The sequence below is a fragment of the Thalassophryne amazonica genome, chromosome 2, assembly GCF_902500255.1.
Source record: "Thalassophryne amazonica chromosome 2, fThaAma1.1, whole genome shotgun sequence".
Lineage (NCBI taxonomy): Eukaryota > Metazoa > Chordata > Actinopteri > Batrachoidiformes > Batrachoididae > Thalassophryne > Thalassophryne amazonica.
The window spans coordinates 105,061,764-105,086,053 of record NC_047104.1 but is presented as its reverse complement, the minus strand read 5'-3'; the positions used below and the strand labels follow the sequence as shown (position 1 = coordinate 105,086,053).

Sequence of the window (24,290 nt, the reverse complement as noted above, 5' to 3'; positions counted from 1 at the left end):
ATCTTATTTTAATTATACAGCGCCAAATCACAGCAAAGCTGCCTCAAGGCGCTTCACACAAGTAAGGTCTAACCTTACCAACCTCTAGAGCAAGTACACAGGTAAGGAAAAACTCCCTCTGATGATATTGAGGAAGAAACCTCAAGCAGACCAGACTCAGAAGGGCGACCCACTGCTTCGGTCATTCTACAGTTACAAGGTTTTTACAAAGTTTTACCAAGCTGAAGAAACAGAAAACAGGAAAAGCAGAATAGCATCAAAAACAAAGTGCATTATTGAGGTGAGCACGCAGTCATTGGAGCCACAGGCAGGGCGTCAGGGCATCAAATGTAATCTACTGTAAATACATAATTGTGCATTAATCTTTTAATTAATTTTGCTTCTTTGATTCAATGAAGTAATGTTTGGTTTAAGCAAAACCTAATTTTTTATTGGATAGTATAATTCATGATTCCACAGGACAACAAACAGGAGATAATAATCAGTGAATAATTCAGCTTTAATGGCAAAGTGTCATCACGTGATATTCATTTTGTTTAGTTTTAATTCTTCGCAAAATTTATCAGTAAATATTTTGGCATGCACAATATGTTCATTACTGCTGTGTATGTCTGTTTTTTTAATCATGTCTTTTATCAAGATTTTTTCACCGTGCAGTACATGCAGATGGCAGCCCCTGTCTTTTATTTCATTCATATGTAATGTCTGCTTGGTGAAAACCATGGTGCAGTGAAAAATCGTATCATTTCCTATTGCCAAATACAACATTTTATTCTTTCAGGCTGTAATTCAAATGTTACTGTTGAGATAGAAACAGCTCCAAGATGTTTAACATTCTGACATTGACTTGATTTAGTTCATTTGGTCTCAGACAAAATTCCATTGAAGGAAAAGCATCTACACTTTCTGGTTTGAAAGAGGAAAGTTTCTTTTTTTTCCCCATCTCATCTCAGTATGTCACTCACATACAAGTGGGTGAAGCTCATGCGCCTTTGGCTTCACAGATATTCAGACTAATATCCACCTGCTTATTAATTTAATCATCATCAGTTTCATTTATTTTCAGAGACTTAAGAATAAACTTCTTTCCGGTGTTGTGAATAAACAAATACTCACAAACCCTCCATGATAACAGGGTTACAGCTGATTTATGAATTTTTTAATGAATTCTTGCTGTCTGATCTAAATTATCTTCTCCCTGTGTGTGTGTGTAAAACACACCCACCTTGTTTTTCTAATGTGATTAATTTGTCAGCACCTGCCACATTGTCTCTATTGTGTTCCATTTTTGGGGTATAATTGTTCATTTTGTATGACGATGTATTTAAAGGCTAAACAATTTGAAGAAATAATTATGTAGAAATTGTCAACCAAATAACACACTGTTTTGAAAACAGACATTGTTTGTCAAAAAATGTCCAATACACACTGAGGTGATGAATCCTGAAAACTCATTTTTCAGTTGTCTAACAAATTAATTTCTGTGTATTTTGCTTAGAATGGAAATAAGAACAGATACATAGAAAAAAAAAGGTGCTAAATGCCACTTAAAGTGGTTCTTGGCTCATAATCATGGCCATAATCAATGCTGTGGTGTGTTGTGATGTGACGTAAACCTCACTCCCCAATGCCAAACGATGTTCTATCGACAGATGTGTGGGGCTTTGAATTTTAGCCTTGTAGCTGCAGCTCCTATGCTGGTGATTGTGAGTTTGAGGACAGTGAAGAACAAAGTGATGCAGGTTAGTAACATGATGGGGAATCAAACCTAGGCCTGCATATTGGTAGCCCAATGAGCTACCTGCTCTACATACATAAACAAGGCATCCAGACGATTGCAATGCCGCCAACTAACTTTTTGTCTACGCTTAACATCTAAAGGTGACATCACTGACATCAGACATCTGTCCAGAACACTTTGAATATCATCTAGTACATGAGATATGGTGTTTAATGAACTCTGATTTGATCTTGACCTTTGACCTATGATGTTGACGTGACCTGTCTCATGAGGTCTATTCACTTAGTTTATCCACCAAGTTTGATTGGAATTGTGCTTTTTTTTAAAGACAAACAGACACAGCCAATTATAATAGCCTCAAAGTAACAGCAAAAGCACGAGAAGCTAAAAAGTAGTTCTAAAGAAATGGATTCATATACAAGATATAATTAAGCAGCACTTAAATGTTTGTTGATAAATACCTGTGAGTTTTTTTCTACTGATATTTGTCTTAAGGAACTGTTCCTGATGAACTGAAGAGTTAAGGTCATGTAACTATTATAAGATGGGTAAGAAGCGAGTGCAGATGTAATCCTTAGAGACAGCTTCAGGGCTGTATTATTGGCTCCATGGAAACTCCGGGGGAGTTTAATCAAATATGGCTCTGTGCAGCCTTTAATCTTCAGAGCCGGTCAGACCTTTGGTCGATGCGCTGCTCAAACCTGTGCAATCATGTTTTGCTCTTGAATGATGGTGATCTAAATTTAAAAGAACAGTGACCTTTCATCTAGTGGTTCTCTACAGTGTTTGAGTGGGTTAGTCTGAATGAGGATGACCAATGAGAGTCGACTGTTTATAGCTTCAGGCTTGAACACCGCTGAAAGGGGGGAAAAAAAACTAACAAAAATAAAGCTACCCACATTTCACTCTTGAAAACACACAAATCTAAGCTCAAGGTTGGTGAGTTTATTTTACCAGTTTTATTTGTTATTATCTATCGTCCACCTGGTCGTTACTGTGAGTTTCTCTGTGAATTTTCAGACCTTTTGTCTGACTTAGTGCTTAGCTCAGATAAGATAATTATAGTGGCCGATTTTAACAAACACACAGATGCTGAGAATGACAGCCTCAACACTGCATTTAATCTATTGTTAGACTCGATTGGCTTTGCTCAAAATGTAAATGAGTCCACCCACCACTTTAATCATACCTTAGATCTTGTTCTGACTTATGGTATGGAAATTAAAGACTTAACAGTATTCCCTGAAAACCCCCTTCTTGTCTGATAATTTCTTAATAACATTTACATTTACTCTGATGGACTACCCAGCAGTGGGGAATAAGTTTCATTACAGTAGAAGTCTTTCAGAAAGCGCTGTAACTAGGTTTAAGGATATGATTCCTTCTTTATGTTCTCTAATGCCATATACCAACACAGATCAGAGTAGCTACCTAAACACTCTAAACTCGTCAATAGTTTTATATCCTCTTTGAGGACAACTTTGGATGCTGTAGCTCCTCTGAAAAAGAGAGCCTTAAATCAGAAGTGCCTGACTCCGTGGTATAACTCACAAACTCACAGCTTAAAGCAGATATCCCGTAAGTTGGAGAGGAAATGGCGTCTCACTAATTTAGAAGATCTTCACTTAGCCTGGAAAAAGAGTCTGTTGCTCTATAAAAAGCCCTCCGTAAAGCTAGGACATCTTACTACTCATCACTAATTGAAGAAAATAAGAACAACCCCAGGTTTCTTTTCAGCACTGTAGCCAGGCTGACAAAGAGTCAGAGCTCTATTGAGCCGAGTATTCCTTTAACTTTAACTAGTAATGACTTCATGACTTTCTTTGCTAATAAAATTTTAACTATTAGAGAAAAAATTACTCATAACCATCCCAAAGACATATCGTTATCTTTGGCTGCTTTCAGTGATGCCGGTATTTGGTTAGACTCTTTCTCTCCGATTGTTCTGTCTGAGTTATTTTCATTAGTTACTTCTTCCAAACCATCAACATGTCTATTAGACCCCATTCCTACCAGGCTGCTCAAGGAAGCCCTACCATTAATTAATGCTTCGATCTTAAATATGATCAATCTATCTTTATTAGTTGGCTATGTACCATAGGCTTTTAAGGTGGCAGTAATTAAACCATTACTTAAAAAGCCATCACTTGACCCAGCTATCTTAGCTAATTATAGGCCAATCTCCAACCTTCCTTTTCTCTCAAAAATTCTTGAAAGGGTAGTTGTAAAACAGCTAACTGATCATCTGCAGAGGAATGGTCTATTTGAAGAGTTTCAGTCAGGGTTTAGAATTCATGATAGTACAGAAACAGCATTAGTGAAGGTTACAAATGATCTTCTTATGGCCTCAGACAGTGGACTCATCTCTGTGCTTGTTCTGTTAGACCTCAGTGCTGCTTTTGATAATGTTGACCATAAAATTTTATTACAGAGATTAGAGCATGCCATAGGTATTAAAGGCACTGCGCTGCGGTGGTTTGAATCATATTTATCTAATAGATTACAATTTGTTCATGTAAATGGGGAATCTTCTTCACAGACTAAGGTTAATTATGGAGTTCCACAAGGTTCTGTGCTAGGACCAATTTTATTCACTTTATACATGTTTCCCTTAGGCAGTATTATTAGACGGCATTGCTTAAATTTTCATTGTTACGCAGATGATACCCAGCTTTATCTATCCATGAAGCCAGAGGACACACACCAATTAGCTAAACTGCAGGATTGTCTTACAGACATAAAGACATGGATGACCTCTAATTTCCTGCTTTTAAACTCAGATAAAACTGAAGTTATTGTACTTGGCCCCACAAATCTTAGAAACATGGTGTCTAACCAGATCCTTACTCTGGATGGCATTACCCTGACCTCTAGTAATACTGTGAGAAATCTTGGAGTCATTTTTGATCAGGATATGTCATTCAATGCGCATATTAAACAAATATGTAGGCCTGCTTTTTTGCATTTGCGCAGTATCTCTAAAATTAGAAAGGTCTTGTCTCAGAGTGATGCTGAAAAACTAATTCATGCATTTATTTCCTCTAGGCTGGACTATTGTAATTCATTATTATCAGGTTGTCCTAAAAGTTCCCTGAAAAGCCTTCAGTTAATTCAAAATGCTGCAGCTAGAGTACTGACAGGGACTAGAAGGAGAGAGCATATCTCACCCATATTGGCTTCTCTTCATTGGCTTCCTGTTAATTCTAGAATAGAATTTAAAATTCTTCTTCTTACTTATAAGGTTTTGAATAATCAGGTCCCATCTTATCTTAGGGACCTCATAGTACCATATCACCCCAATAGAGCGCTTCGCTCTCAGACTGCAGGCTTACTTGTAGTTCCTAGGGTTTGTAAGAGTAGAATGGGAGGCAGAGGCTTCAGCTTTCAGGCTCCTCTCCTCTGGAACCAGCTCCCAATTCGGATCAGGGAGACAGACACCCTCTCTACTTTTAAGATTAGGCTTAAAACTTTCCTTTTTGCTAAAGCTTATAGTTAGGGCTGGATCAGGTGACCCTGAACCATCCCTTAGTTATGCTGCTATAGACTTAGACTGCTGGGGGGTTCCCATGATGCACTGTGTGTTTCTTTCTCTTTTTGCTCTGTATGCACCACTCTGCATTTAATCATTAGTGATTGATCTCTGCTCCCCTCCACAGCATGTCTTTTTCCTGATTCTCTCCCTCAGCCCAAACCAGTCACAGCAGAAGACTGCCCCTCCCTGAGCCTGGTTCTGCTGGAGGTTTCTTCCTGTTAAAATGGAGTTTTTCCTTCCCACTGTCACCAAGTGCTTGCTCACAGGGGGTCGTTTTGACCGTTGGGGTTTTTCCGTAATTATTGTATGGCTTTGCCTTACAATATAAAGCGCCTTGGGGCAACTGTTTGTTGTGATTTGGCGCTATATAAATAAAATTGATTTGATTTGAAACAGCCTTGATTTCTTCTTCTTCCCAATGGGCCTCATGTATCAATGTTGCGCACTTGTGGTGTAAATTTACGGCGTAAACTTGAAATACACCAAAGTCGCCGTGACATGTATCAAGCCGTGCGCACCTGCCCATTTCTGGCGTACGCCTGACGTGATCTTGATAAATGCAGCGGGTAGAAATGATCGTAATTATAATAAACACGGCCATAAATATTCAGACTGCGCTTCAGACACACCCTCATTTTACGACATGGAAGCCGGAAAGACGGCAATGAAAAAGAACTCCACCAATCACGATGCGTGCCAATAGAGCGTCAAAAGCGGCTGTCGTATCAATTGTTTTGTAGTATATAATCAATAAAGTGTTACAGTGGTCCCTCATTAATCGCTGGAGTTACGTTCTAAAAAATAGCCCATAATACGCGAAACCGCGACGTAGTCAGCGTTATTTTTTACAATTATTATAGACATTTCAAAGCTGTAAAACCCCTCACTACACAGTTTATACACTTTCTCAATCAGGCATGAACATTTTCTCACTTTTCTCTTGTGTGTAAACACTCTCAAAGTTCAAACCTCAGTAGGAAAATAATACCAAACTGTTTTCAGGCCCAAACATTTGTTTGAGAAATAAAAATAGAACGTTTTCCTTTAAATAATTATGATGGCATTTAGAACTAACAAATTAATTTTAACGATCAACGAACGAGGTCGGACACATAAGAAATTATTAATAGTGACTGACCAGTATTTCACAGATCGGGCCTCTGCGTCCTGACGCCGCGCCTTTTCCCACTCACACCTGGCTGCAGCAGGTGTGTGTTTCCGTGTGACAAACACAGTTATGAGTAGTTGTTGGCGCTCTTTTCTCTTCTGGGCAACAAGATTCTTATAAACAGATACGCAGAACACAGAACACTGTAAAAAAAAACAAAGGAATGCAAAATTGGACTAAATACTCCGCGAGACTTCGAGGCCACGACAGGTGAACGGCGTTATAGCGAGGGACCACTGTATTCTCTTTTCACATGTCAATAATTCTTGACATGTGGATATTTGCTCGCTCAATTAATAAGACACGCCTAATCTGTCAGATTTCTTTATTTTTTAAATGTATTTCTGTGTTTATTTTATTGTGACAACCGAATGGAGACGACAAAACCTGGTTGCAGCACGGGCGAATTAAGGGAATGACAAAACTACAGTTGTTATTATCAATTTCATAGTCGAAAATGATCACACCACATAAAGTTACGCTCAGCGCTGCTCTGGCTCCAGGCTCGAAGTCTGGAGAAAAAGGCGAGCAGCGCTTTCTTTGCAGTAACGCTGTGGCCACGGATCGTGCTCCATAACAATCCCGCAAAGACGGGATTTGTATTGATTATTATGTAATATAATCAGGAAAGTGTTATTTATGTAACATATGCATTGATTTGTATAATGGCACTGTTTATCATGTTGATCATCTTCATTTTTATGTGGATTCCAGCACTGGTTCATTTTGGTGTATAATTTACGACACCTCTCGACCTGGTGTATATTTTCAGCGCAGCGTACGCCAACGACCACATTGATAAATGCCAAGTACCGCAGCCGTTTTGGCGTACACCCCATATACGCTCAAATATCTCCGTACGCAACGTTGATACATGAGGCCCAATGAGATTAAAACAAAGTCATTGCAAATACACTGTGTGAATCCTGAACTCCCAGGTCACTGAATGCCATGGAGCTTATTTCTGCTTTAATATATTTCAGACATGTCAGAGGACCAAGTTTGTTTTCTCAGAATATCCCGAAAACTAGCTTTTGACTTTTTCTTTGTGTATGTGTGTGCACGTGTGTTTGTGATGTCATATCTGAGTGCTTTGACCACCTCAGAAGAAATTGTGTTTTCTTCTGCAGTCATATCGACTTGGCAGCAGAAGTCTCAGGCACAGTCATTTCAGTTTCATCTGCCAACTGACAGAGCATTTCACTTTTCTTCATAAAGGTCAAACCTCATGGGGACCAAATTCACCGTATATGACAGTGGTCTGAACCCGATGAAGAGCACCACCAGCCTCGAAGCGAGCAATCTGCGTCAAGAACTAGCAGCCATTTGTTATGTGAGTTGTGAAAAATGTTGTTTTTTCCAAACTCTGGCATTTCCTCAAACACATCAACAACTTACAACTGGTGTGAATATTGAAATTAGTTTGTGTGGCAAATGAAAGAGACATTTTAGCTTTTATAATGTAATATAACAAAATATAATATTATCATGTTTTGTCCTTTCAGGCCTTCTGTCATTGTGAGCACTGGATTATACAGTATATGGTTGTTTAGCTACAACATTTCTATGACTGCAAGTGTTGTTTTATTTGCCCTGTATGGCCGAAGCTTGAACATCAGCAGTTCTTTGCGGCCTATGTTGTTTTTCGCAAAATACTGGTTCAGTTGTTTGGACTGCTGCCTGGAACATCTGGAGAATTTGTGGGATCCCCAAGAAGTCACTGGACATCATTGTCAGCCTTTTCACAGATACTGTGAGTGCTGTATGGAGCAAAGGTAGACAACTATGTTTTTCCCAGTGAAAACTAATGTTCATCTTGGATGTGTTCTGGCTGTGACACTGTTCAGTGCATGGACTGGGTGTGTAGTAAGGTTTTGGTAACTAGTGATGTAGGTGCTTTTCTTGGTGAGGAAAAGTTTACCGGTATTGACTTCATGGACGATGCTGTGATCTTTTTGGAATCAGTGGATACTCTGATTGTAGCAACTGAAAAGCTGAGTGAGGAATCATAGAGTCTGTGTTTGAGATTGTCCTGGATCAAGACTAAGATCCAGGCTTTTAGTTGTAATGACCTCCTGAACTCAGCTATCTGAAGTGTATCTGTGTGTGGTGAAAGTGTTGAACTTGTAGAGACATCTCACTTATCTCTGCAGCAATATTCATGTCTCTGGGTCCTCAGACTGTAAGACTGATTGATGCTGAAGAAAAGCTCATGAGGTCACTGGACAGAGGTGTTTGATGATGCTAATATCTTTGCAGTAGAATTGAAGGTCTTAGTCTTTAGGTTCCTGGTGCTGTCTCACTGTATGGTTGTGAGTCTTGGATGGTAACCATTGACCAAAGACTGCCGGTCTGTGGTACCAGGTCTCTTTGAATGATCCTTTGGTACCGCTGGACCGACTTTGTACCAAACCACTGGTTACTTAGGCAGACTACGATGAGGAGTATCACTTCCATTATGAGGGCGTGCCGTGTCACTGTTGACATTTTGCCAATGTGGCACGTTTTGTTTGTGCATGATCCAGCACATCGGTGCTGGATTGTTGAGGACTCCAGTGGCGGGAGAAGACCAAATGGACACCCATGCTTCACATGGCAGCAGTAGAAATAGCTGGTTATTTTAGAGATGACGGAATGGACTAGTTGCCTGTCTGGATGATTGCCATCCAGGATCCAAGGTGGTTCTGTGATGTCATGCTTCCAGACTACAATTGATGGCCAAAGCAGATGGTCACCCCAGTGAGTCTTACCACTGTCCCTTAGTGAAGACACGCATGAAGGAAAATGATTCTGGTCCAACACCTTCAAATAGAAATAATGATTTATTTTTTGTAAATATATTTATGCATTATATTTGTCAATTACATATGTAAACAGACCTGTTATATCAAAAACATGCTTCTTTCTATGAGCAAGGACAGCATCTCTACATCTGAAGTTGGCTCTGGACTGTCCACTGCTCCTAGTGGTTGGACTGTGTCTAATTATAATTAGGATGGATTCAATGCAGAGGACAAATTTCATTATATGTATTCATCTATGTACAGTGACAATAAGGTCCCTTCATCTGTCAGGCTCTTCAATACTGAGGTTGACCAAGGTTGTTAGTCATAGTAGTATTTTATCACAAAAGATTTCATGTGTGTGTGTATATATATATATACATATATACACACACACAAACTGCATTTTGCAGTTTCTTATATTAATAATGTTTTTTCCCCTTTGATTTGATTGGTGACCATGCTGACAATACAGTTTGTCATCTCTTTCCTCAAGGAAACCAATGTCTTAGGATTCAAGGGACCTCGCAAAATGAGTGTCATCATTCCTGGAATGAACATGGACCACGAGAGAGTGTCAATTCGGCCTCGAAATGTATGTGCTGTCTGGTCCATGCTACTCTTATTCCGATAGCAGCCACCAGCTGTCTGTGGTGTCCATGACCAACAATGTTGTCTCCTTCCTTGGTACAGGACCATGAGTCCCTGCTGGCAAGGTGGCAGAATAAGAACACAGAGAGTGTGATTGAACTTCACAATAAAACACCTGTGTGGAACGATGACACACAATCTTATGTCCTCAACTTCCACGGCAGAGTCACTCAGGCCTCCGTCAAGAATTTCCAAATCATTCACGACAATGACCGTGAGTACAAAAATTATATCATAACAATATAAAGGCCCTACAGAGACTTTAGTGACGCTGTCACATCATCATTTTTCGTGTCTGGGTTTATATTACAATTTTAAACACAGAGAGTGGGGGTAAACCAAAACTAAAGATGACTGCATCCATCACTGAAACAAAGAAGTTAATAGTTCTACATGAAAAAGGATTTTAAAAAGTCTTACCATGTCAAGGTTGTCAATGTGTGCAATGGGAGAGGATCAAGGGTAGGTCTCCATTTCAGAAATGGCATCTACTTTGTAGTTTCTGATTCCAAGGTTCAGATGATCATCACCGAGAATCCCAATTGTGTTCTTCTTCACGGGTCAATGATCTTTACTGGGTGATTGTTTGGACATTTGGTTAATACATCTACTGGACTTTATGAGTAAGTGGATGCTTAGCCGCATAATCTCTGTCTTGCATTTTTGACAATTCTTTGTTTTATTTGTTGTTTTTGGTAGTATGACCAAAGCAGATGGTTATCCCTTTGAGTCTTGCCTGCTTGAGTTTTCTTCCTATAATAAAAAATAAAAAAGCCTGAGGGAGTTTTTCCTCATCACTATTGCCAATGTGCTTGCTCAGGGGGTGGGTAAGGTTAGACCTGACATTTACCGTGCGTCCGGAAAGTATTCACAGCGTTTCACTTCTTCCACATTTCAAAGCCTTATTCCAAAATGGAGTAAATGTATTTTTTCCACTCAGTATTCTACTCACAATACCCCATAATGACAACATGATTTTTTTTTTTATTTCTGCAAATTTACTAAAAATTAAAATCTAAGAACTCATGTGTACATAAGTATTCACACCCTATGCCCAGACCTTTGTTGATGCACCTTTGTCAGCAATTACAGCCTCAAGTCTTCTTAAATATCATGCCACAAGCTTGGCGCACCTTTGAGCAGTTTTGCCCATTCCTCTTCAGACCTCTTCAGTGATCTGGTCACTCTACCATACATGCCTGATTGGTGGATTGCTGCAGAGATGGTTGCCTTTCAGGAAGATTCTCCTTCTCTCCACAGAGTAATACTGGACCTCTGATAGAGTGACCATTGCGTTCTTGATCACCAGGATGCAGCTGAGCTCAATTTTGAGCTTCGTGGCAAAGGCTGTGAATCCTTATGTGCATGTGATTTCTTAGTTTTCTTTTTAAATTTGCATAAACTTGCAAAAATATCAAAAAACCTTTTTTCACATAGTCATTATGAAGTGTGGTGAGTGGAATTCTGAGGAAAAATTTAATTTCATCCATTTTGGTATAAGGCTGTAACACAAAATGTGGAAAAAGTGAAGCGCTGTGAACATGTGGTGATTTGGCATAGTATAAATAAAATTAATTGATTTGAACAAAATATTATATGGCATAATTGGTTTTGCATTGCGAGATGTTCATATTTATTTTGCAGTCTTCTGGGTTATTTACAAAGGCACCTTTTGGGGCTTTTCGCCTCCACAATGGACGGAGTAGATTACAACCTGTCCGCTTCTCCTGGAGCATTGTCCTTTGCATATTTTCTGGCTGTGGGACTAATAAAAGAATTGTTTAGGTTGATTTAATGAAATTGTTAGGCTGTATGAGTAAGTTTAGAATTATATTACTGTTGAAATTGTAGCATTAAAGGGGATAACATAATTTATGTTGGATTTTCAAAGAAAAATTTCTTCAAAGTAAAGAAATATTTATTTACTGAAACCCAACTCTTCTGCGGGTCCACTCAGATTTTGTCCATTCCTACTAAAAACTCAAAATATGACTAAATTAAACCGTTGAATGTTTGAACTGTGTGAAAATGGAATCACTGCCTGTTACTGGAAGAAATGTTATTCCATGAATGTGCGGCAATGATGGCACAATTGGTTCTGGTTAATGCTCTTGTTTAACAATCAATCAATCAATCAATTTTTTTTTTATATAGCGCCAAATCACAACAAACAGTTGCCCCAAGGCGCTTTATATTGTAAGGCAAGGCCATACAATAATGATGTAAAACCCCAACGGTCAAAACGACCCCCTGTGAGCAAGCACTTGGCTACAGTGGGAAGGAAAAACTCCCTTTTAACAGGAAGAAACCTCCAGCAGAACCAGGCTCAGGGAGGGGCAGTCTTCTGCTGGGACTGGTTGGGGCTGAGGGAGAGAACCAGGAAAAAGACATGCTGTGGAGGGGAGCAGAGATCGATCACTAATGATTAAATGCAGAGTGGTGCATACAGAGCAAAAAGAGAAAGAAACAGTGCATCATGGGAACCCCCCAGCAGTCTACGTCTATAGCAGCATAACTAAGGGATGGTTCAGGGTCACCTGATCCAGCCCTAACTATAAGCTTTAGCAAAAAGGAAAGTTTTAAGCCTAATCTTAAAAGTAGAGAGGGTGTCTGTCTCCCTGATCTGAATTGGGAGCTGGTTCCACAGGAGAGGAGCCTGAAAGCTGAAGGCTCTGCCTCCCATTCTACTCTTACAAACCCTAGGAACTACAAGTAAGCCTGCAGTCTGAGAGCGAAGTGCTCTATTGGGGTGATATGGTACTACGAGGTCCCTAAGATAAGATGGGACCTGATTATTCAAAACCTTATAAGTAAGAAGAAGAATTTTAAATTCTATTCTAGAATTAACAGGAAGCCAATGAAGAGAGGCCAATATGGGTGAGATATGCTCTCTCCTTCTAGTCCCCGTCAGCACTCTAGCTGCAGCATTTTGAATTAACTGAAGGCTATTTAGGGAACTTTTAGGACAACCTGATAATAATGAATTACAATAGTCCAGCCTAGAGGAAATAAATGCATGAATTAGTTTTTCAGCATCACTCTGAGACAAGACCTTTCTGATTTTAGAGATATTGCGTAAATGCAAAAAAGCAGTCCTACATATTTGTTTAATATGCGCTTTGAATGACATATCCTGATCAAAAATGACTCCAAGATTTCTCACAGTATTACTAGAGGTCAGGGTAATGCCATCCAGAGTAAGGATCTGGTTAGACACCATGTTTCTAAGATTTGTGGGGCCAAGTACAATAACTTCAGTTTTATCTGAGTTTAAAAGCAGGAAATTAGAGGTCATCCATGTCTTTATGTCTGTAAGACAATCCTGCAGTTTAGCTAATTGGTGTGTGTCCTCTGGCTTCATGGATAGATAAAGCTGGGTATCATCTGCGTAACAATGAAAATTTAAGCAATACCGTCTAATAATACTGCCTAAGGGAAGCATATATAAAGTGAATAAAATTGGTCCTAGCACAGAACCTTGTGGAACTCCATAATTAACTTTAGTCTGTGAAGAAGATTCCCCATTTACATGAACAAATTGTAATCTATTAGACAAATATGATTCAAACCACCGCAGCGCAGTGCCTTTAATACCTATGGCATGCTCTAATCTCTGTAATAAAATTTTATGGTCAACAGTATCAAAAGCAGCACTGAGGTCTAACAGAACAAGCACAGAGATGAGTCCACTGTCCGAGGCCATAAGAAGATCATTTGTAACCTTCACTAATGCTGTTTCTGTACTATGATGAATTCTAAAACCTGACTGAAACTCTTCAAATAGACCATTCCTCTGCAGATGATCAGTTAGCTGTTTTACAACTACCCTTTCAAGAATTTTTGAGAGAAAAGGAAGGTTGGAGATTGGCCTATAATTAGCTAAGATAGCTGGGTCAAGTGATGGCTTTTTAAGTAATGGTTTAATTACTGCCACCTTAAAAGCCTGTGGTACATAGCCAACTAACAAAGATAGATTGATCATATTTAAGATCGAAGCATTAAATAATGGTAGGGCTTCCTTGAGCAGCCTGGTAGGAATGGGGTCTAATAAACATGTTGATGGTTTGGATGAAGTAACTAATGAAAATAACTCAGACAGAACAATCGGAGAGAAAGAGTCTAACCAAATACCGGCATCACTGAAAGCAGCCAAAGATAACGATACGTCTTTGGGATGATTATGAGTAATTTTTTCTCTAATAGTTAAAATTTTGTTAGCAAAGAAAGTCATGAACTCATTACTAGTTAAAGATAATGGAATACTCAGCTCAATAGAGCTCTGACTCTTTGTCAGCCTGGCTACAGTGCTGAAAAGAAACCTGGGGTTGTTCTTATTTTCTTCAATTAGTGAAGAGTAGAAAGATGTCCTAGCTTTACGGAGGGCTTTTTTATAGAGCAACAGACTCTTTTTCCAGGCTAAGTGAAGATCTTCTAAATTAGTGAGACGCCATTTCCTCTCCAACTTACGGGTTATCTGCTTTAAGCTACGAGTTTGAGAGTTATACCATGGAGTCAGACACTTCTGATTTAAAGCTCTCTTTTTCAGAGGAGCTACAGCATCCAAAGTTGTCTTCAATGAGGATGTAAAACTATTGACGAGATACTCTATCTCCCTTACAGAGTTTAGGTAGCTACTCTGCACTGTGTTGTTATATGGCATTAGAGAACATAAAGAAGGAATCATATCCTTAAACCTAGTTACAGCGCTTTCTGAAAGACTTCTAGTGTAATGAAACTTATTCCCTACTGCTGGGTAGTCCATCAGAGTAAATGTAAATGTTATTAAAAAATGATCAGACAGAAGGGAGTTTTCAGGGAATACTGTTAAGTCTTCTATTTCCATACCATAAGTCAGAACAAGATCTAAGATATGATTAAAGTGGTGGGTGGACTCATTTACTTTTTGAGCAAAGCCAATAGAGTCTAATAATAGATTAAATGCAGTGTTGAGGCTGTCATTCTCAGCATCTGTGTGGATGTTAAAATCGCCCACTGTAATTATCTTATCTGAGCTAAGCACTAAGTCAGACAAAAGGTCTGAAAATTCACAGAGAAACTCACAGTAACGACCAGGTGGACGATAGATAATAACAAATAAAACTGGTTTTTGGGACTTCCAATTTGGATGGACAAGACTAAGAGACAAGCTTTCAAATGAATTAAAGCTCTGTCTGGGTTTTTGATTAATTAATAAGCTGGAATGGAAGATTGCTGCTAATCCTCCGCCCCGGCCCGTGCTACGAGCATTCTGACAGTTAGTGTGACTCGGGGGTGTTGACTCATTTAAACTCACATATTCATCCTGCTGTAACCAGGTTTCTGTTAGGCAGAATAAATCAATATGTTGATCAATTATTATATCATTTACCAACAGGGACTTAGAAGAGAGAGACCTAATGTTTAATAGACCACATTTAACTGTTTTAGTCTGTGGTGCAGTTGAAGGTGCTATATTATTTTTTCTTTTTGAATTTTTATGCTTAAATAGACTTTTGCTGGTTATTGGTAGTCTGGGAGCAGGCACCGTCTCTACGGGGATGGGGTAATGAGGGGATGGCAGGGGGAGAGAAGCTGCAGAGAGGTGTGTAAGACTACAACTCTGCTTCCTGGTCCCAACCCTGGATAGTCACGGTTTGGAGGATTTAAGAAAATTAGCCAGATTTCTAGAAATGAGAGCTGCTCCATCCAAAGTGGGATGGATGCCGTCTCTCCTAACAAGACCAGGTTTTCCCCAGAAGCTTAGAAAAACAATCACTACAGTTTTGGATAAAACTGGAAACAGGAAATAAATAAACCTACAACCCCAATTCCAGTGAAGTTGGGACGTTGTGTAAAAACAAAATACAATGATTTGCAAATCCTCTTCAACCTATATTCAATTGAATTCACCACAAAGACAAGATATTTAATGTTCAAACTGATAAACTTTATTGGTTTTGTGCAAATATTTGCTCATTTTGAAATGGATGCCTGCAACATTTTTCAAAAAATCTGGGACAGTGGTATGTTTACCACTATGTTACATCACCTTTCCTTCCAGCAACACTCAATAAGCATTTGGGAACTGAGGACACTAATTCTTGAAGCTTTGTAGGTGGAATTCTTTCCCATTCTTGCTTGATGTACGACTTCAGTTGTTCAACAGTCTGGGGTCTCCGTTGTCATATTTTGCGCTTCATAATGCGCCACACATTTTCAATGGGCGACAGGTCTGGACTGCAGGCAGGCAGGTCTAGTACCCGCACTCTTTTATGGTGCGTTTACACATAACGACGACAAGTCACGAATGCCACGAAGTACACATTCTTGGCCGCTGATCACGAATGTGATTATTCGGGGCAGAGGCATCAGGTGTCCTCAGGAACTGCTGCAACCTGTTACCACACGTTACGATTAATGGCACGTGTTGCTGGAGAATTATCAGGAACCATTACGCACGGTCAAGAATAGTGTTCCGCGTTGGTACGCACTATCGCGCGCTATTGCGCATTACAGTGCATCGTTAAGTTCTGTTACGTTGTGAACGAGATGAATTGTCTCCACACACACACCCATATTCATCCAACCGAATTGAGATCGCTCCAGTTTTTCAGAAGAACTTTGTGACTGCATGCGTAGTTGGGCTCTGTGCCATGGAGTGGCGCAGAGATGAGGAGGAGGACAGAGCCAGATGTGTGGCTTCATGCGGCTCTCGTCTTGCGCATTTTCCCAAACATCAGGCACATGCAGCAGGTGGAACACTTGCAGGAGCGCGCTGAAGAGCACTGAAATTTGACTTTTAGCTGACTTGGTGTCAGCAATCAAACTGAATGTTGTGCAGTAGGGGTTAATTGTGCACACGCTTCTTCTTCCGCCGGACTTTAGGAGGTGCAGAGATGTCTGGCTGCACGTGAGTCTCCTCTCACTCCTCTGGTTGCTCAGACTCGTTCTCCCACTCATCGGTTACAACAGCAGGTGGAACACCTGCAGGAGCGTCCTGAGGAGCTTCAGCAGGAACTGTGGACCGACACTTGGAGCCGAGTTTAATTGTGCGCACGGGACAGAAAACTGATTCGCCGTGGCGCGCAGTGAAATGTGACGCCGCGTTACAAGTCGTGTCAAAACTTGACAGTTTCCGTGTCACTTCGTAATAACGCGTGACAGTTTGGGCTCCAAGAACCATCACAGGAACCACTATGAACGTTGTCACGTTCTATTAAGGATCAATACTCATCAAGACGGATCAATACGCTCAGTTGTGACCTCCACGACGTGAGACGAAATGAGGTTGGTGTGTGACATTCGTGGAAGATTTTTTGACAGGCAAAAACATGCTCCACGAATATCAAGAATATCATGCACCAACACGCACTATTAAGAAACCTATTCAGATGCGTTAAGTCACATCAAGAATGTCAGGAATGTGTCACGAATGACAGAAAAATGACATTCGTAATGCGTCTTGGTTATGTGTAAACGCACGTTTACACATAACCAAGACGCATTACGAATGTCATTTTTCCAATCAGATTTCTGTCACGTGCGCACAATTAAACTCGGCTCCAAGTGTCATTCCACAGTTCCTGCTGAAGCTCCTCAGGACGCTCCTGCAGGTGTTTCACCTGCTGTTGTAACCGATGAGCGGGAGAATGAGTCTGAGCAACCAGAGGAGCGAGAGGAGACTCACGTGCTGCCCGACATCTCTGCACCTCCTCCAGTCCGGCGAAGAAGAAGCGTGCGCACAATTAAACCCTGCTGCACAACATTTAGTTTGATTGCTGACACCAAGTCGGCTAAAAGTCAAATTTCAGTGCTCTTCAGCGCGCTCCTGCAGGTGTTCCACCTGCTGCATGTGCCTGATGTTTGGGAAAATGCGCCAGACGAGAGCCACATGAAGCCACACATCTGGCTCTGTCCTCCTCCTCGTCTCTGCGCCACTCCATGGCACAGAGCCCAACTACGCATGCAGTCGCAAAGTTCTTCTGAAAAACTGGAGCGATCTCAATTCGGTTGGATGAATATGGGTGTGTGTGTGGAGACAATTCACCTCGTTCACAACGTAACAGAACTTAACGATGCGCTGTTACGCGCAATAGCGCGCGATAGTGCGTAACAACGCGGAACACTATTCTTGACCGTGCGTAATGGTTTCTGATAATTCTCCAGCAACACGTGCCATTAATCGTAACGTGTGGTAACAGGTTGCAGCAGTTCCTGAGGACACCTGACGCCTCTGCCCCGAATAATCACATTCGTGATCAGCGGCCAAGAATGTGTACTTCGTGGCATTCGTGACTTGTCGTCGTTATGTGTAAACGCAGCATTACTATGAAGCCACGCTGTTGTAACACATGCAGAATGTGGCTTGGCATTGTCTTGCTGAAATAAGCAGAGACGTCCCCGAAAAATACGTTGCTTGGATGGCAGCATGTGTTGCTCCAAAACCTGGATGTACCTTTCAGCATTGATGGTGCCATCACAGATGTGTAAGTTGCCCATGCCATGGGCAACTTACACACCCCCATACCATCACAGATGCTGGCTTTTGAACTTTGCGCTGGTAACAATCTGGATAGTCTTTTTCCTCTTTTGTCCGGAGGACACGACATCCATGATTTCTAAAAACAATTTGAAATGTGGACTCATCAGACCACAGCACACTTTTCCACTTTGCGTCTGTCCATTTCAAATGAGCTCGGGCCCAGAGAAGACGGGGGCATTTCTGGATGTTGTTGATGTATGGCTTTCACTTTACATGGTAGGGTTTTAACTTGCACTTGTAGATGTAGCAACGAACTGTGTTAACTGACAGTGGTTTTCTGAAGTGTTCCTGAGCCCAAGCAGTCAGATCCTTGATGTAGTAATGAATGTAATGATGTAGTTGTTCACAAAGTGGTGATCCTCGCCCCATCTTTGCTTGTGAACGGCTGAGCTCCTTTTATACCCAATCATGACACTCACCTCTTTCCAATTAACCTGTTCACCTGTGGAATGTTCCAAACAGGTATTATTTGAGCATTCATCAACTTTCTAGTCTTTTGTCCCAACTTTTTGGAAACATGTTGCAGGCATCCATTTCAAAATGAGCAAATATTTGCACAAAAACAAAAAAAGTCTGTCAGATGGAACATTAAATATCTTGTGTTTGTGGTGTATTCAGTTGAGTATAGGTTGAAGAGGATTTGCAAATCATTGTATTCTGTTTTTATTTACATTTCACACAATGCCCCAACTTCATTGGAATTGGGGTTGTATAATGCCATGGGGTATTGTGGGCCACAATTGAGGTATGCACTGTAATCATAACCCTTCTACCCTTGATTGTCTGTGGAAAGGTTAAAGTTGTTTAAAAGCTCTTCCCTGGTTGTCCTGCTCTACAGCTGACTACACTGTGATGCAGTTTGGCCGTGTTGCAGAAGATGTCTTCACCATGGACTATAACTACCCTATGTGTGCACTGCAAGCTTTTGCCATTGCCCTTTCTAGCTTCGACAGTAAGTTAGCATGTGAGTAGCTCCCAGTCTAAATTACAGTGGAGAACTGCTCGGTGTGTGCTCTCAACAAGGGCTGATCCTGCACTTTGGGAGCTGGTTGAGAACGCCAAATCACCCAGTACCCTGGAATTCCTGCAAATCTCAAAATGCTTTATGGGCCTCAAAGTTTTTCTCATTGTTGGAGCGTAGGCTTGTCTGGAGTTTGGGTTTGTCTGGGTCAATGAAAGAAATGAAGCACAAAGAGTAAATTCCGATCAAAATTGAAATACTTATTTTGATCAAGGTAATCATTTTTGTAATGTAGTGATGTTAAAAAACACAGTTCCTTCTTGTAGTATTGAGAGGAATTTAACATTTCTTTATGTAAAAATTATAACTAACGTCAAAGCATTTGTAAGTTCTACTGTATGTGTTGATTGGATTCTTTGTCTGCCACACAATATCGCACACTCCCTACAGCATGAATATTACTCTTATAGTTATTGAATTAAAAATATCATGCATGTCACCACACGTTTATTTTGTTATTTATGTATTTATTACAGGTTAATTTTACTTCCATTATTGTTTGCGACATTTTCTGCCACATGCACATGAGATGTCACAACACAAATAAGCATTCATGCAAATTGATTAGCTTCACACACATAAATGGAGCAAAACCACGTTACACTGTGCTGTGTACAATGTACAATATGTCGGAGTGTCCTGTATGTACACGTCTGGGATACAGTGCATGTTATGTTGAACTAGTGGATGGGTATCTGTACATAATTTATTGTGCCTTTGAATGCAAATTCCAGTCTTATGCTTCAGCTATGGATGGAGCAGAACTTTGACTGGTCTTTGCATTTCTTGCTCTTTTCTCATGCATCTAAGATGTTTCTCTGCAGCTAATTTAAAATTATGTCTAACGCAAAATACATTGAATAATAAATAGATGTAGCTGGCACTCTTCCAGATCAGATAATAATGCAAAGTTTGCATCACTAGCAAGTGTTTTATTAATCTTCCAGAGATCATAATAATAACTTTATTTGTGTAGCATTTTCAGATTATTTTCAGAACATTTCAAAGTGCTTTACAACAACAATACCCATTAAAACATGAATTTAATAACAATATTAAGCATAAAGATAAAGAAATATACACAAAATTAACAGAAGTTAAAGGTACACAACCACTCCTATATGCACAGGTTAAAATACTAAATTAAAGTAAAATAAAGAAATGCCTGTATACTAGTTATCAGTGACCACACAAAAGTATGGTTTGACTCTGGATTTAAAATGTTTTATTTAATGTTACAGTTTTCCTATTTTTTAAAATATAATTTAATCATTGTGAATTACATGGTTGGTAATTATTGTTCTTTCTAATGTATTTTATTTTGTGTTGTACTTTTTCTGTATGAATGAAACTGATATGGAAATTGTTGTTTGTTTTTTCACTGCCCCTGTGAAACTATATATATATCCTATAAGTCACATTGTAACATTTATAAGTTGCATTTATTTTTTAAATGTGGTGCTCTTGCTTCATGCAACAAGAACCAAAATGGATTTAATTGGCACATTATTTTTTAAGAAAACAAGTACCATGTCAGCAAGCAGAAGCTACTGGGCTAGTTAATATTATTGTACAAGGCAAAAATAAATAAATAAAAATCAAGAGTAAACTACTTTTTGTCACCATCAAATAGAAGAAAACATTGAAGTGGCATTAAACATGTGCACTTTTACCTCACAAATATAAATAGTTTTAAAAATGACTTTATAATTTTAAAACATTACAGTTAGCCTTGCCTTAGCCTAGCTGTCCTTCTCATTTTGATATCTCTATTCAAGAATGTGGTCTTTCAGTTTAAGAATATGGTGTATTAATTTCACTCATTCTCTAAATACCAGCTCTTCTTCTTCTTCTTCTTCTTATTCTTATTTTTCTTCTCATCCTACCATGAGTAGCATCCTGCTGACTGGCGCATTGCCATTACCTTATGCTCTGAAGTATGGATCAGTCAGTAGCTCGTTTAGATCAGTATACAGGAGCAACTTTCAGTGGTCACATGTAGAAGTATTGTGGCTGCAGATGATGATGCAGTGCATCCAGAAAGTATTCACAGCGCTTCACTTTTTCCACATTTTGTTATGTTACAGCCTTATTCCAAAATGGAGTAAATTAATTTACTCACAACACCCGATAATGACAACATGAATTGTTTGGGGGGTGAATTTTTGCAAATTTATTAAAAATTAAAAATAAAAAAACTAAGAGGTCACATGTACTATATAAGTATGAATATGCTTTGCTCAATACTTTGTTGAGCCACCTTTGCCAGTAATTAACGCCTCAGATCTTCTTGAATATGATGCCGCAAGCTTGGCGCACCAATCTTTGGGCAGTTTTGCCCATTCCTATTTGCAGCACTTCTCAAGCTCCATCAGGTTGGATTGTGAGCGTTGGTGCACTGCACATCCATTTTCAGATCTCTCCAGAGATGTCCAATTGGATTCATGTCTGGGCTCTGGCTGGGCCACTCAAGAACATTTAGAGTTGTCCAGAAGCCAATCCTTTGATATCTTGGCTATGTGCTTAGGGTCATTGTCCTGCTGAAAGATGAATCATCGCCCCAGTCTGAGGTCAAGACCTCTCTGGAGCAGGTTTTCATCTCAGATGTCTTTGTACATTGCTGTGTTCATCTTTCCCTGCTGCTGAAAAACATCCCCACAGTGTGATGCTGCCACCACCATGCTTCACTGTAGGGATGGTGCCTGGTTTCCTCCAAACATGACACCTGGCATTCACATCAAAGAGAATATTTTTTCTCATCAGACCAGAAAATTTAGTTTCTCATGGACTGAGAGTCCTTCAGGTGCCTTTTGACAAACTCCAGGTGAGCTGTCATGTGCCTTTTACTAAGAAGTGGCTTCTGTAAGGCCACTTCTTATGCTATACCAGCCCAGTCTCATGTTTTTTTCATGCTTCCATGACGAAATGAGTCAAATTTTCGTGACAGGGTTTTTTTAACTCACTATTCCTAATCCTACTCCTATCCCCGAACATAACCTTAACCATAACCTAATCTTACTCTTTCCCCCCACCCTAACCATAACCACCCCCGACGCCCCCCCCCCCTGCTTCACTTTTAATTTTGTGCAGCCATCATGGAATGAATTAGAATGAATTTGTGCTGCTGTGACGAAAAAGAGGCACTTTTCGTCACAATATCACGAACCAATACATTAATGTATATTTCATGCTGCTGAATCACGACTTGCCGTGAGACCAGGTTGGCTATACAGGCCTGATTGTTGGATTGCTGCAGAGATGGTTGTCCTTCTGGAAGGTTCTCCTCTCTCCACAGAGGAATACTGGAGCTCTGGCAGAGTGACCATCAGGATCTTGGTCACCTCCCTGACTAAGCCACTTCTCCCCATTTAGACGGGCGGCCAGCTCTAGGAAAAGTCCTGGTGGATCTGAACTTCCTCCATTTACGGATGATTGAGGCCACTGTGCTCATTGGGACCTTCAAAGCAGCAGAAATATTTTTGTACCCTTCCCCAGATTTGTGCCTCGAGACAGTCTTGTCTCAGAGGTCTACAGTCAATTTCTTTGACTTCATGCTTGGTTTGTGCTCTGACATGCACTGTCAACTGTGGGACCTTATATATAGACAGGTGTGTGCCTTTCCAAATCATGTCCAATCAACTAAATGTACCCCAGGTGGATTCCAAATAAGCTGTAGAAAGTCAAGGGTGATCAGTGGAAACAGGATGCACCTGAGCTCAATTTTGAGCTTCATGTCAAAGGCTGTGAATTCTTATGTACACGTGATTTCTTAGTTTTTTATTTTTAATAAATTAGCAAAAATCTCAAGAAAACCTTTTCTCATTGTCATTATGGGGTATTGTGTGTAAAACAATACATTTCATCCATTTTGGAATAAGGCTGTAAAATAAAATGTGGAAAAAGTGACATATAAGTCACTTCAAAACATAATTTGGGGACCATGCAAAAAAAGATGGGCTTCAAGACTGCAAAATACAGTAAAATAATAAATACAAATTATTAAAACACTCATGCCATTACCCTTATGTGGATTTACGTGCAAAACTAAGTGCCCCTTCACACATAGTGTGAATTTGGTTGATTTGCGCATATAGTGTGCATGAAGCAGGAATCGTGTGCAAAACGTGTAAAATCGTAGCTGCCTCGTACACCTGTTGTTACAACTATTTGCGCACACCAGCGGCTGAAAGACAGAGTGTGCTGTGCGAGCCCATCGAACCCTCTTGCGGCAGGTCTCGGCCAAATTCCAGCTGACACACGCGAACATCTAACACCGCTCGCTTGGCACTTAGAAAATGTGTGGCCAGTTGTACTATTAACATGACAACAGTCAGCAGACAATCATTGTTGAGCTGGCAGTGAAATTTATCTAAGTGCCCCACAATTGTGAAGTTGCACATGTGGCATGCCAGAGTGTCGGCTCCCCCACAACATATGTGTGCATGTGTTTTGTGCGCTCCCCCCCAACACATATGTACGTGTGATTTACGCACCCCCCCCGCAGATGAGGCATCTCTCATCTGATCACAGAGTGGCATCTTAGTCTGTGTGCTGACAGGACAGGGGGTGTGGCTGGCTGCCCACAGCTGTTGAGACATCTTTGGTTCTAGACATTACAGCTGCAGCACACGTCCTATGTTTTGACGGACACGTGCGTGTGTGTGCTTCTGTGGAAATACATAAAAACATAAAAACGGACCGTCAGTTCATGTGGACACGCAGTAGGCGATCTGAATGTCACGTCTGACAGGACACACGTCGGGCTGTGACGGCTGTGAGCAGCGCGCCGCACGAACAGGACAAACCAACAGTATGACAAATACGCCACTTTCAGTCATGCATCAGCAGAAATACGTTGTACAAAATGCCGTTT

The 24,290-nt window shown here is 40.3% G+C and overlaps 1 protein-coding gene across 3 annotated transcripts in view; it reads left to right on the top strand.

Moving 5' to 3' along the window:
• tub (TUB bipartite transcription factor) overlaps positions 1-20,269 on the top strand; it is a 168,175-nt gene extending 147,906 nt beyond the window's left edge. For all 3 annotated transcript variants that reach the window (XM_034191101.1, XM_034191093.1, XM_034191106.1), the window contains exons 9-12: positions 7,660-7,774; positions 9,721-9,819; positions 9,918-10,089; positions 19,235-20,269. In XM_034191101.1, coding sequence (XP_034046992.1) covers positions 7,660-7,774; positions 9,721-9,819; positions 9,918-10,089; positions 19,235-19,368 — 520 coding nt within the window. In that variant the 3' untranslated portion in view covers positions 19,369-20,269. The remainder of the gene's footprint in view (positions 1-7,659; positions 7,775-9,720; positions 9,820-9,917; positions 10,090-19,234) is intronic.
• Positions 20,270-24,290: the final 4,021 nt, after the last annotated feature.